This window comes from Bos javanicus, chromosome 9 (assembly GCF_032452875.1).
Source record: "Bos javanicus breed banteng chromosome 9, ARS-OSU_banteng_1.0, whole genome shotgun sequence".
Taxonomy (NCBI): domain Eukaryota; kingdom Metazoa; phylum Chordata; class Mammalia; order Artiodactyla; family Bovidae; genus Bos; species Bos javanicus.
The window spans coordinates 23,071,670-23,086,227 of NC_083876.1; the positions used below are offsets into that span (position 1 = coordinate 23,071,670).

Sequence of the window (14,558 nt, forward strand, 5' to 3'; positions counted from 1 at the left end):
TTAGAGCTCATACAGATACTAGTTGGAAAAGGAGAGTACTTCAATAGTCTTTTTTTGTTAAAATAGTATATTCTTCTTTGGTGCTTTCCAAAACTTGAGAAGCTATAGTTTTTTTAAAAAAACTAGTTGTAATATGAAGTCAAAAACCATATCAGTGAACTTTTCATAGTCTGTTTGATTAAAACCCACTGGTCTTACACTTTGAATGGATCTTGTACCATATATGCTTTTGTAACATCACAGTTGGCTGTTTGGAAAGTGTTGTTTTATTGAACTTTTTGTGTCTCTCAAGTGCTCACACTTGGGCTTCCCTGGTAGCTCAGTTGGTAAAAAGATCTGCCTGCAGTGCAGGAGACCCGGGTTTGATCCCTGGATTGGGAAGATCCCTTGGAAAAGGAAATGGCAACCCACTCCAGTATTCATGCTTGGAAAATCCTATGGACAGAGGAGCCTGGTGGGCTACAGTCCATGGGGTTACAAGATTTGGACACAACTTAGTGACTAAACCACGAAGTGCTAACACAGCAATAAATGATCACGTTTACTAGCATGACCACTGATCTCATCAGTAAGTTTGTTAGGTATTGGAAGCTTTCAAGTCAGTTCACTTCAGTATAATTTCAATCCAAATACAGATTTTCCAAAATCTAATTTTCTCTTGGAAGCTCAAATTTTATTATTTGTAACAATGAATATTGTTTTCCTTGAAGTGATAGGCTCACTTTGTTTATTTTTGAGAAAGTTTTTGCCAAGTATCCAAGCCTGAAGAATCGTAGATCATGTCAGTCTTCTTTCAGGTGAAAGTAGAATGACAGAAGCTGGTAGTTCACCTCACAGTTCACATAGTCACAGAAGGGTTTTCCCCTGAGACATCCATCATGCTTCAGTTTACAGAAGGAGCGCTTTATGTGTGCTCCTGTCATTGCACGGAATAGTGCAGAATACAACATGAATTTGAGTCAAACATTTAATGCAATAAATGTTTGTTGTTTAATCAGCAGCATTCTTAAGTGAAACTGACTTTTCTTCTTTTTTAATTTTTACTGAAAATACGTGACAGTAAAAAAAACAATGACTGAAAGTACAGTGGCTGCTACTGCTGGCGCTGTTTCTGTTTGTGCTAAGATGCGAGCGGTTTTACCCACTATTGCATGAACAGACGTACAAAAGGCAAATACCGACTTGGTATTGTGTTATAAATATTTTCTTTACCTTGTGAGCCTCCCAAAAGGGTCTTAGAGATCTCCAGGAGTCTGGGGACCACCGTTTGAGAATTGCTTAGATTAATAGAAGATAATCTGTGTTCCAATGAGTAACAGTATTCTAGCAGCTCTTGATCTGTGTTCTTTAGCATGTCAGTTATTTCTCTAAGATTCCTTTAAAATAAGTAAGCTGGGTCAATCCCTTTCTACTAATGTCTGTCAAAAAGCATGGTGTAGTAAAAAGTTGCCTAGTCTGATTAAGGAGAGGTGCATCCTCAAGCAGCTGGGGCACTAACCAGGCATTTAAGTGCTTTGGCCCTGTGAGGGGCTCTGGTCCTTTATTCTAAAGTGGTTGTGAGACTAGTAGATTTCTACCTTACCTTGTAATGCTCACATTCCAAAATTCTAAAGCGACTATCTAGTGATATTCTTAAAATTGACAGCAATTTAATTAACTGCTTTCTTTTTCTCTTTGAACTTTAACCCTTTTAGCTAAAACCAGATCTCCTTTAGTAAATCATATTTTAAACATCCAATTATGGCTATTAGGAAAGAGGCAAAAAAAAATATATACTATTTCTCTTTAAAAAACCTGGAGTAAGATGAAAAAAAATTAAAATTTGTTAAAGCTGGGTGATGGGTTCAAAAAGGGGTCATTTATATTGTTTTCTGTATTTCTCTATGTTTGAAATACTACAGATCAAAAATTTTAGAAAGAACAAGAAATGAAAGACTTAGAATTGATGAAAACAGTGGAGTTCTAAAGAGTGTGTAGTCAGTGTTGATACCACTGAAGACATAGTCTTCTCTTGTGTCTATCCCTTCCTGCTCCATTTTCTTGGTTTTCTGTCTGACTTTGCTACTGTTGGATAGGATTAAGAACTTTAAAATGGAGGTTAAAATAATTCAGTTATAGTTTTAGCTATGCAACTAAATAACTGTTACCCACCTTTTCTTATTGTTTCCTAATCTGTAAAATATAAGTAATAATTCCTCTGTTCGGAAGATTGCATGAGATAATGTTGTATGAAAGTACCTCATAAGCCCTAAAGTTCTGAACATACTGTGAGGTATTATTTTTTTTAAAGAGGAAAAAAATGTGATATGTTTTTATATGTGATTAAGTACAGCCACATTCCCAACTGTTGCAGGCCACTCGACCAGATATGATCCGGATCTTGTCGGCAGCGCTGCACGTAGTCCTGAGGAGGGATATGTCCCTGAACCGAAGACTTTATGCCTGGCTTCTCGGTAGGTGTTTGATGTGTGTGGTCTTATCTGGGAAAAGGATGAAGGGAAAATTTCCATACATAAGTATTATCAAGTTTATGTATGTCCTAAATGAAGAGACTAAAATTTACTTAAATAGACAACAGTAAAACAAAAAAAACCCAGTGATTAGCATATGATATGAAGAAATCTCAGAAGCTTCTTAGTTGAAAAAGCTATTTCAATCTATGGATCATGTTCCCTTTGCCAAGATTTTTTTTTTCTCCTTATAAATTGAAGCTGTTATACTATTAAGTATGTAGACAAAGAAGAATAAATTCATAATCAGAATTATGACGTAATATCCAAAACTTGAATCAGGACTTACACTACTGTCCCACACGTGGTACCTTCTCCCACTCAGGCAGTAAGTTACCGTGGACACTTTGTTTTTCTGTACTTTTTGTGAATGTTTGGCCTGTCTTTACGACTCTACTGCCCAGAGTGAGAAGACACAATACAACTCATTTTGAATTTTCTGAATCTTCAGTTATTTCACTGTTCGAAAAAAACAAGATAATTCTGAAAGTATACTATGATACTCACTTATGTATTGAATTGGTTTCCCTTTATTAAACTATCTAAAATGATCTCTCTTGCTGACATTGATTGGGCTACTAATTGGTAAGTGTTTGGTGCTGTTTCTGATACATTTGTTGTTTTGGTATTTACTGAACAACAGTTTTAAGAATTCAGTTTTAATTTATTTTACACTTTGTTTCCATGGAGGTTTTGATAACAACGGTGCTATCATAGGACCCAGAAGCACAAGACACAGTAATCCTGAAGAACATGCCACTTACTATTTTACTACCTTTTCAAAAGACTTGTTGGTTCAGGTAATGGAGCTTTCTTTCTTTTTTTTTTGTTACTCTATGACCACTGTAGTTACTCAATAAGTAATCTGTATGTCAAAGTCCTGCCTTCAATGAATTAATTTACAGTTGAAGGGGTGGAGATAAGACTCACAGACCTCCTAAGAATGACTGTAACAAGCCAATGACTACAGTAAAATGAATAAGTTATGGTAAGCTAGACTTACTTCTGTGTAAGTCCTGAGATCTTTTTTTCATTTACTTTGTTTTCCTGACTTCATTATAACATAATTGCAGCCTCTTACCTGTCTGCCCCTGTAAAAGTTGGAACTGTTCCAAAAATAAGTGAGCGCCTGTGTTACTTACTCTGAAATTCCAGGGAAATTTAGGTCGAAACAGGAATCTCAATGTGGTACAACTACTATTATGATGGAAATGTTACAATGATCCATAGGTTTATTTCATATTATTTTTTACTTCAATTATGTTTATTCAAGATATCTCCAAATAAACTGAGGAAATACATGGTATCTGAAATATTTTGAAATGAGTGAGGTTATAAGAATACAGTTTTGAGTTATCGAAGGGAAAATAATGGTGTAATAGCGATACTACCATGATAACAGGCAGAATTTAGGGCATGTTGACTGTCAAGAGAAGTGATTTTATCTTTTAGGAAATCAAATTCATAAATTTATTTTTCTAAATTTTCTTTAATTTTTCACCTTCTTTCTAGAGACAATGTAAAGCACTTTCTTTCAAGACAAATGAATATAATTATTTCCCCCCCAGCCAAGGAAAAAAAGCCAGCTTTGGCAAAAGAGCTTCAGAAAAACAATAGGAGATAAAAATCTCTGTTTACATATGGTTGTATGTAAAAAAAAAAAAAAAAATTTTTTTTTTTTTTTTTTAAGAAAAAACCCTTTAAATTTGTTTACTTAAATGACTAATATACTTTTTCTTTTTTGAAGGCAATGGTGGGAATCTTACAAGTGAATGTATTTGGAGAAGAGAGTACTCTAATGCAGGATTTAAAACCTTTTCGTATTTTAATCAGTTTACTGGACAAACCTGAGCTAGGTAATATATGCTATCCTAAGGCATAAGATCACATGTGGTTGTTTTGTATTGCTGCATAATAAAAATAAGACAAAGTAATACTTAGAAAAATTTTCGTATTTTGAGATGACCTATAAATATAGGTTCTCAATAATTCCTTGCTAAAATTTGCTCTGAAACAGAGGTCCCCAGCCTCCAGAATCTAATGCCTGATGGTCTGAGGTGGAACTGATGTAATCATAATAGAAATAAAGTACACAGTAAACTTAACGCACTCGAGTCATCCCAAAACCATCCCTCCTCCCCCCCAACCATCTGTGGAAAAATTGTCTTCCACAAAACTAGTCCCTGGTGCCAAAAAGATTGGGGACCACTGCTCTAGAACATTAAGATACAGATATACATTCAATTCGGAGAAGACAATGGCACCCCACTCCAGTACTCTTGCCTGGAAACTCCCATGGACAGAGGAGCCTGGTAGGCTGCAGTCCATGGGGTCGTGAAGAGTCGGACACGACTGAGCGACTTCACTTTCACTTTTTCACGTGCCTGCATTGGAGAAGGAAATGGCAACCCACTCCAGTGTTCTTGCCTGGAGAATCCCAGGGACGGGGGAGCCTGGTGGGTCACACAGAGTCGGACATGACTGAAGCGACTTAGCTTATACATTCAACTTATGTGTTATCATACATCTACCCTGTACTACGTAGATAGCAGGGTCACTTTAAAGATGCTATCTAAGCTCCTCAATCCTGGCTAAGTTACTGAAATCAAAACATTGATGATCTGTCATGATTGTCTTATAATTCCCAGAATTCAAGGACTTAGGCAAAATATTTTAGTCATATCCCTCAACTTTCTTCCCCACATCCTGTTTTTTTGTGTTTTCCCTTTCTTCATTGTATATTTCTTATATATTTGATCTATTGGGAAGGCAGTTATGGCAGCTGGTGCAGAAATTAAGAAAAGCCTGGGCAAAATAAAATGAAATAATAAGATATAATTTTATTAAATTATATATAGGCATTTCAGAAAATAAGCATAAGTTCTCCTACCAACTCTTAAAATAAAAATGAAAAAATTTAAGTATAAAGATAACTTGAGTTGTACCAATGGCTTTGATAGTTAATCTTAACTATTAATGTGATAATAGATGAAGTTCAGAAAATTTTTTAAGATTGGTATCTCTTACAGCAATAAAGGTTAGCCTTGTAAATTTTTGTATTATTTTAATTAATAGTAATATAATTTACATTAATTGAATACCCATTATATTCTGGAAACTATGCTATCTATCTTACAAAATTTTTCCTAACCCTTAATACTGATCGTCCTATAAGTTTATTCTTATTATCCTCATTCTACATGAAGAAATTAAAATTCAAAGGAGTTTAAATTGTCCAAGCTGAAAGAGCTTTTAACTGGCAAAACCAATTTTCCTGATTCTGTAATTTCTAAATAAACATTTGTTCAGTTATTTACTATTTTGTGTTAGCTTCTCAGGATGTGAAGTTTAGTTTTACTTCTGGAAAAAACATTATTTTTTCAAATACTTCTTTTAAAGCATACTTTAATTGTGTCAATTTGTAGATAATCATGATTTATAATGTTAATTATAATCTTTAATATGTGTATTAATTTTAGGACCTGTAATCCTAGAAGATGTCCTAATTGAAGTGTTTAGAACGTTATATTCTCAGTGCAAAGCAGAATTGGATCTTCAAATGGAACCACCCTTCAGCAAAGATCATGCTCAGTTAAGCAGGTAGATTACCAAAAAATTAAGCACGACACAAAGATCCTCATTTACTAATACTTAAAAGGAGACATTGCTGTATGAAATTCGTGTTATGAACGAGTAAATTTAAGGTCTTACTATGTTTTAGAAATATGAACTTTCATAATTAACTGCACTGACCTTTCAAACAGATAATGACTGCTGTGTAGCCACCACCTTCCAGGGTTGGCTCTCAAGCTCGCCAGTTTAGAAAACTAAATTTTAGCCGTTAATGTGAAGATACAGATTCCAGGGAATTCATTCATACCTATCAAACTCACAAGAGATTAGCTGCCACATATCAGTTAATAACGAAAGCTGTACCTTGTTTGGTAACCAGGACTAGTAGTTTGCATGGAGGAGTGCCTCTTGGTACCTTGGCATACTCAGGAGACCAAAGAATAGATCAGAAAAACACTTGAACAGTCATTTCAGATGAATCAAAGGGCAATAGGTGTTCATTACCGACTTTTTTCAACTGATTATTTCCTCTTTCAGATTGTTTATCTGTGTGTGTGTGGGTTAAGTCACTTGAGTTGTGACTTTTTGCAACTCTGTGGACTCTAGCCCACTAGGCTTCTCTGTCCATGGGATTCTCCAGGCAACAATACTGGAGTGAGTTGCCATGCCCTCCTCCAGGGGATGTTGCTGACCCAGGGATTTAACCCTCATCTCTTACATAAGCCTCCTGCTTTGGCCAGCAGCTTCTTTACCAGTAGCGCCACCTGGGTGGGTGTGTGTGGGTGTGTGTGTGTGGGTGTGTGTGTGTGGGTGTGTGGGTGTGTGTGTGTGGGTGTGTGGGGGTGTGTGTGTGTATATATATATATATATATTTTTTTTTTTTTTTAATGGCTGGGACAAGTCAGATAATGTTAACATATCCTATTCTCTAAGTCAATGGTAGATACATATTGACAGTCTTATTTTTTCATTTCTTTTCTACTTTAAGGAGCATACTTTTTCCCCCAGTCTCACCTATCATTATGACAAAGGATTCAAGAGAGCGATTTCTTTTACATACTTTGCATTTGATTTGATTTATTTGGCCACACTGTGTGGCTTGTGGGATCTTAGTTCCCTGAACAGCAATTGGACTCAGGTCCTCAGCACTGAAAGTGCAGAGTCCTAACCACTGCACTGCCAGAAAATTCCCGCTTTGCATTTTAGTAGTGTCACCTTGGTGAGACTTTGGAGACAACCTGGGCTTTCCTAAAACATACTTTTTATATATTAAGCCTTTTAAGACACTTTTTGCTTTCTAGTAAGTAAAATCCTCTCCAATTTTTGTTTGAGAAGTAATTATTGACTAACCTTATACTCTGTGTGTGTGTATATGAGTCACTCAGTTGTATCCCAATTCTTTGCGACCCCATAGACTGTAGCCCACCAGGCTCCTCTGTCCATGGAATTCTCCAGACAACAATACTGGCATGAGTAGCCATTCCTTTCTCCAGGGGATCTTCCTGACCCAGGGATTGAACCCAGGTTTCCTACATTGCAGGCAGACTCTTTACTGTCTGAGCCACCCCAGGGAAGCCCACCTTGTACTCGTACACTGCCTGATAATTTATTTTGCCCTATAAAGTATTTAGGGCTTCCCAGGTGGCTCACCTGCCAGTACAGGCAACAGTAGGGGACACGGATTTGATCTCTGTTGGGAAGATCCCCTGGCATAGGAAATGGTAACCTACTCCAGTATTCTTGCCTGGAAAATTCCATGGACAGAGGAGCCTGGTGGGCTACAGTCTGCGCTCCTGAGCACATAGAATATTTAATTAGCTTTGTGCTATAACGTGCTTGTTGTAATCGACAGTACCTCACTATATATAAAAACAATTGTTTTAATTGTTAAGGTTGAAAGGAAATGGTAGGTAGGTGAGTATTTAATAGGCTACAGGGTTCCCAGTTGAAATAGCAAAGTTATTTTTTCCCGGTGGAATTTCAGTAAGAATGACTATTCACAGTATTAGTTCTTTTTGTTACTGAAACTCGCAAAATAAACTTAACCTTTCTCAAACAAATCCTGAATAGTGCAGGAAAGCAGACAAAATTCTTTCAGAATCAAGGCTGTCAAAATCAAATCACAGTTCTGTTTACATGTGCTAAGGAAAACAAAGGAATTTAATGCCAGATTCACAATCAGGCTCTCAGAATAGTTCAGAAAGAACTTCCTGTTCTGCAGGAAGCACAGCTTTTTCTCTTATGCAAAGCTGATTTCTGAGCTTAATCACACATTTAAGTTATAACAACTCAAATTTGGAAAAATAACTGCGCATAAAGTGATAAAGTGGCAGTAGGTAAAAATTACTTGTTGCAGTATTGTCATTTTCAAGTTTTCTAGGAACATGTACTCCCCTAATAACTTTGCAGTCATATTTAAATTTGAAAATGTAAATGTTAACATTTATCAATTTTTTTTTTTTTTAGTAAATTAAGGGAAAATAAGAAAACTGCAGAACTGATTAAAACTGCCAACCTTCTCTTTAATTCCTTTGAGCCTTATTATATGTGGGATTACGTTGCACGTTGGTTTGAAGAATGTTGTAGGTATGTTAAATTGTTTTATTCATTTTAATCTAATAGTCTTTGTTTTTTGAGTTTTTGAGTTTAATGAAAAGAATATTATTTTATACAGTCTAGTACTACTACTAACAATTATTATTTATTTAATGGCCATAATCTGTCTCTGCTGTGTCATTCTCGAATACAGAATCATTGATCATATAATCTTAGCTTTGAAAAGGAGTTTAGAGATGAGTAATTGAGTCAATAGAATAGATGAAAAAGATTTTCCCTTTCTAATCTATAGTAATCTAGGTTTTCATTGTGGAGGAAATAGCAAATTTGTGGCTGGTCAGCACGCTCTCCCAAAATGCTTCTCATTTTGAATAACAAAAAATTCCTTGGTCGCTTTTGTGTTTTTAAAAACATAGAAGCAGCCTATATTGTTATCCACCCGTTAGGACTTACAGCTTAAAAAATGCTCTGAAAACCCAGTAATACTAGTGACTCTGAGTAGAATTTTTATCTGGATTCTAGACCAAACCCCTGTCAGAACCAGATTAATTAAACTTCAAGACTCAAGGGCATATAGTCAACAAGTAAGCGTTTATGATCTTGGATTTAGAAGTCTTTTAAAACTATAAAGCATTAATCCATTCAATGATTTAGAAAGTCGCATGCTTACTCATTGAACTGCTATTGCTAGACATATAGAGAGTCCCTGTCTTCAAAGAGCTCATAGCAACAGCCAGTAAGACATGCACATGCTTATTCCTAGTATTAAAGGCTTACAGGTACCTTAAGAGAGAGATTATGATGTGGTAGGAATGTAGAAAGGCAATGCCAAAGAATTCTCAAACTATTGCACACTTGGACTCATCTCACTTGTTAGCAAAGTGATCATCAAAATTCTCCAAGCCAGGCTTCAACAGTACGTGAACCATGAACTTCCACATGTTCAAGCTGGAGTTAGAAAAGGCAGAGGAACCAGAGATCAAATCGCCAGCATCCACTGGATCATGGAAAAAGCAAGAGAGTTCCAGAAAAACATCTAGTTCTGCTTTATTGACTACGCCAAAGCCTTTGACTGTGTAGATCACAACAAACTGTGGAAAATTCTGAAAGAGTTGGAAATACCAGACCACCTAACCTGCCTCCTGAGAAATCTGTATGCAGATCAAGAAGCAACAGTTAGAACTGGACATGGAACAATAGACTGATTCCAAATCAGGAAAAGAATACGTCAAGACTGTATATTGTCACCCTGCTTATTTAACTTATATGCAGAGTACATCATGTGAAATGCTGGACTGGATGAAGCACAAGCTGGAATCAAGATTGTTGGGAAAATATCAATAACCTCAGATATGCAGAGACCACCACCCTTATGGCAAAAAGTGAAGAAGAACTAAAGAGCCTCTTGATAAAAGTGAAAGAGGAGAGTGAAAAAGTTCGCTTAAAACTCAACATTCAGAAAACTAAGATCATGGCATCTGGTCTCATCAGTTCATGGCAAATAGATGGTGAAACAATGGAAACAGTGAGAGACTTTATTTTGGGGGGAGGCTCCAGAATCGCTGCAGATGATGACTGCAGCCACGAAATTAAAAGATGCTTACTCCTTGGAAGGAAAGTTATGATCAACCTAGACAGCATATTAAAAAGCAGAGACATTACTTTGCCAACAAAGGTCTGTCTAGTCAAGGCTATGGTTTTTCCAGTGGTCATGTATGGATGTGAGAGTTGGACTATAAAGAAAGCTGAGCGCTAAAGAATTGATGCTTTTGAACTGTGGTGTTGGAGAAGACTCTTGAGAGTCCCTGGGATAGCAAGGAGATCCAGCCAGTCCTGTTTACTCATTGGGAGGACTGATGTTGAAGCTGAATCTCCAATACTTTGGCCGCCTGATGCAAAGGGCTGACTCATTTAAAAAGACCCTGATGCTGGAAAAATTGAGGGCAGGAGGAGAAAGGGCTGACAGAGGATGAGATGGTTGTATGATATCACCGACTCAATGGGCATGAGTTTGGGTAGACTCTGGGAGTTGGAGATGGACAGGGAGGCCTGGTGTGCTGTGGTTCATGGGGTCACAAAGAGTCAGACATGACTGAGCGACTGAACTGAACTCAACTTTCTACATTCACATGCACACACACACCCACACCCACACACACACCCACACACACAGATGCTTGCACGCATGCATGCACACACCCTTCTTTATTTGACCTAGAGTACTCCCTGAAGAACATTAAGTGCACCTTAATTAACCTGGACTGTTCCCTGAACAGCATTAACTGAGCCTTCAGTGCTGCTGCTGCTGAGCCTTCACTTGTGCTATCTTGTAAAATACTCTTCTCCCTCGCCCATCTGGAAAGGTTCAATAAAGAGGTCCTACCCCCTCAAATCTGCATCAGAATCTGCTTCTCATACACTGACATTATTTTTCTGTCTGCTTATATTTCTTGCTGGCTAGGGACTGGATCATGTTCTTTGTGTCTTCAGGGTGTAGGGCAGTGTATGATCATTTAGCATTAACACAATTTAATGTGCATGTTTGTTGGAGGAATGATTTCTACTGCTTGGATCAGAAGAGTCTTCCTGGAGGAGGTAACTTTTAATCTCAAACCTTGAAGAATGGCTGTGTTCTGGATGTGAAAGGATGAGGTTAGGGGAGGATGACGGTCCAGAAAGACAAGTTGATATGAACAAACGCTGGAAAATCAAGCAGCAAATAATGCATTTTAACTAAGAGAGGAAATGTATAGTGGGGGAAATGAGAAATAAGTCCCAAATAGAACCATCCAGAATACTTGGAAGTTCAGGATGGGGGTTACAGGGAGAGGTTCAGCCTAGGAATCTTGCTTTGGGAATTTTCCATGTAGAGATGCAGTAGTGTCCTAGGGGAAAGGGAACATACTTCATCACAAGAACTTAATTATGTGCATCCCAGTGTTGATGTGACTCACATTAAAAAGGCAACAGTGTAGTCACATGTTTTCAGATCACTTGATAGTATACTTGATAAAGTGAATTTTGTCCTTTTAGGAGGACACTGCATGCCAGACTTCAGACTGGGCCTGGAGATAGTAGTGAGTCATCTGAGTTACAGCTGACCAATTTCTGCTTACTGGTGGATTTTTTGTTGGATATAGTTTCTTTGGTAAGATCACCTTGGTAAAAAAATATTGGGGAAATGTAATAACGCAGCTCAAATATTTCATGTTGAAGATAGACCTCATCTTCAAATAAGTATCGTTTTTAAAATTAAATTGATTTTCCCTTTTGGCCTAGCTTTTTAAATAAAATTTTTCAAAGGTTTTGTCTTCTGACTTATATAATCTATAATACATATATAATTCTTATATAATAAATGGAATTTATTTTGTAATTGCATGTTATTGAAGTCTTACATGTTTAGTATATAGTAGTCTATTGCTGCCTTTGTATTCATTAATGATTCTATTAAATGAATACTGTTGGAAATCTTTTCCCCTTTTCTCTCCTCAATTCTTTGCTTTCTCCTTTTGAAGCCTACTAGAAGTATGAGGGTGCTATGTCAGGTATGACATTCAGCCTGTTTTGTTTTTAACTGATTCTATTTACTTTTTTATGTTATAATTTCAGTATTATAACAGATAAAACTGGGGTTCTTCTATAATACATGCTTTGAAGTACTTAAATTGAGAATTTTGGAATAGAAATTTTATGTCATTAGTAATAAATGACCAATGTTAATTAAGAGCATGATACATATAAAATTATTTCCTTTTTCTATATATAGATTAAAAACAAATAACATAACACTGGGGTTATACACTGTGTGAACTTTTGTCATTTCACATTTATTTTCAGGAGACTTACATTGAAATCCAGACAGAACACTTACCCCAGTTGCTGCTCAGAATGATATCCGCCCTGACAAGCCATCTCCAGACATTGCACTTGACCGAACTCACAGATTCGCTCAGGCTCTGTTCAAAGATTCTTAGCAAGGTTCAACCTCCTCTGTTATCTGCCAGCACTGGAGGTGTGTTGCAGTTTCCAAGTGGGCAGAACAACTCAGTCAAGGAGTGGGAAGAGAAAAAGGTAATGTTTCACTATTATTTTTCATTCTAAACCAAATATATTTCTTCAAGGCAGAACAGTTTCTAACTAAAATCACTGCATGTAATCATTTAAATATTAGTGAATCTTTCCTTGTTCCCAGTGTTCTGGCAGTAGACTGTTTTGTAGGCTTTTTTGGCTCCAGTGCAATATAACTGTATTCACACTTTGCAAGAGAAATATATATAATTTATATAATATATATAATTTATATACAAGCAACATATATAATTTAAAATTTTCTGGTACCTACATTAAAAAAAGAGAAACAGGTAAAAATAATTTTAATTATATTTATCCCATTAGAGTAAATATATTGTCATTCCAACATGTAATCAATATAAAATTGATGTAACATAAAAAATATTAGACATTTTACATTTTTTGGTACCTCCTTCAAAATTCTACTGTGTATTTTCTACTTATAGCACATTCAAATACTAAATTTTTATTAGAAGTACTTTCTCTGTACTTAAGTTGGTAAAATTTACATTTGAAAAATTAAACTCACATACCCAGGTTGTCCTCAGATCAGATCAGATCAGTTTCTCAGTTGTGTCCGACTCTTTGCAACCCCATGAATCGCAGCACGCCAGGCCTCCCTGTCCATCACCAACTCCCGGAGTTCACTCAGACTCATGTCCATCGAGTCAGTGATGCCATCCAGCCATCTCATCCTCTGTCGTCCCCTTCTCCTCCTGCCCCCAATCCCTCCCAGCATCAGAGTCTTTTCCAATGAGTCAACTCTTCACATGAGGTGGCCAAAGTACTAGAGTTTCAGCTTCAGCCTCAGTCCTTCCAAAGAAATCCCAGGGCTGATCTCCTTTAGAATGGACTGGTTGGATCTCCTTGCAGTCCAAGGGACTCTCAAGAGTCTTCTCCAACACCACAGTTCAAAAGCATCAATTCTTCGGTGCTCAGCCTTCTTCACAGTCCAACTCTCACATCCATACATGACCACAGGAAAAACCATAGCCTTGAACATACCTTAATGTTTTCTCGGAACTAAATTAAGTAAAATTTTAATTAAAATTGATTGTATTAAAAATTTTAATTTCTCTGTCAGATCAGCATATTTCAACAGCTCAGTAGGCCACATGTGTCTAATAACTATCCTATTAAACAGCAGGCTTATAATCCAAACTTTATTGGTCCTTTTCATATGCACACTAAATTTTTGACATGTTCTTCTTGAAATCCAGAATCTTTTTGCTCTCCTCAGTCTTCCAGATTCTTAATGCTTACTTTATGATGTTGAATAGAATTGTAACATAGTTGACCCTTGAACAACACAGGTTTGAACTGAGTGGGTCCACTTATATGCAGATTTTTTTGCCCACTAAATATATTGGAAAATTTTTTGAAAATTTGTGACAATTTGAAAAAACTCTCAGATAAATAATATAGCCTAAAAATATCACAAAAATTAAGAAAAAGGTATTTTATGAATGCATAAAATACACATAGATATATAAAATGTGTTTTAATCAACTATTTATGTTATTGGTAAGACTTCCAGTCAACTGTAAGCTTTTAGTAGTTAAGTTTTGGGGGTATCAAAAGTTACATGTGGGTTTTTGACTTTGTAGGACTTCGGTTCCTCTAACCCCCACATTGCTCAGGATCGACTACAATTTTAATGTTTGGCACTAGTAGCATATTTAAACAAGTATGGAAAAATCAAGAATTTAAAAGCTTTCAAGTTTATAATATTACAATTCTTTTCTAGTGAATATTGTGAAAACAGTAATGGAATCATGTACTTTTATTGAATATAGGCACAGAGGCACTATGTTAAAACAAAAATTTAAAAATTTCTAGCATATA

General features: G+C 36.3%; 1 protein-coding gene across 4 annotated transcripts in view; it reads left to right on the forward strand.

The window, feature by feature from the left end:
• DOP1A (DOP1 leucine zipper like protein A) overlaps positions 1 to 14,558 on the forward strand; it is a 125,452-nt gene that overhangs the window by 66,105 nt on the left and 44,789 nt on the right. For 2 of the 4 annotated variants that reach the window (XM_061427303.1, XM_061427305.1), the window contains exons 7-14: positions 2,354 to 2,453; positions 3,201 to 3,310; positions 4,258 to 4,366; positions 5,990 to 6,110; positions 8,550 to 8,669; positions 11,673 to 11,787; positions 12,158 to 12,187; positions 12,480 to 12,713. In XM_061427303.1, coding sequence (XP_061283287.1) covers positions 2,354 to 2,453; positions 3,201 to 3,310; positions 4,258 to 4,366; positions 5,990 to 6,110; positions 8,550 to 8,669; positions 11,673 to 11,787; positions 12,158 to 12,187; positions 12,480 to 12,713 — 939 coding nt within the window. The remainder of the gene's footprint in view (positions 1 to 2,353; positions 2,454 to 3,200; positions 3,311 to 4,257; positions 4,367 to 5,989; positions 6,111 to 8,549; positions 8,670 to 11,672; positions 11,788 to 12,157; positions 12,188 to 12,479; positions 12,714 to 14,558) is intronic. The other 2 variants (XM_061427304.1, XM_061427306.1) reach the window with 1 other exon arrangement.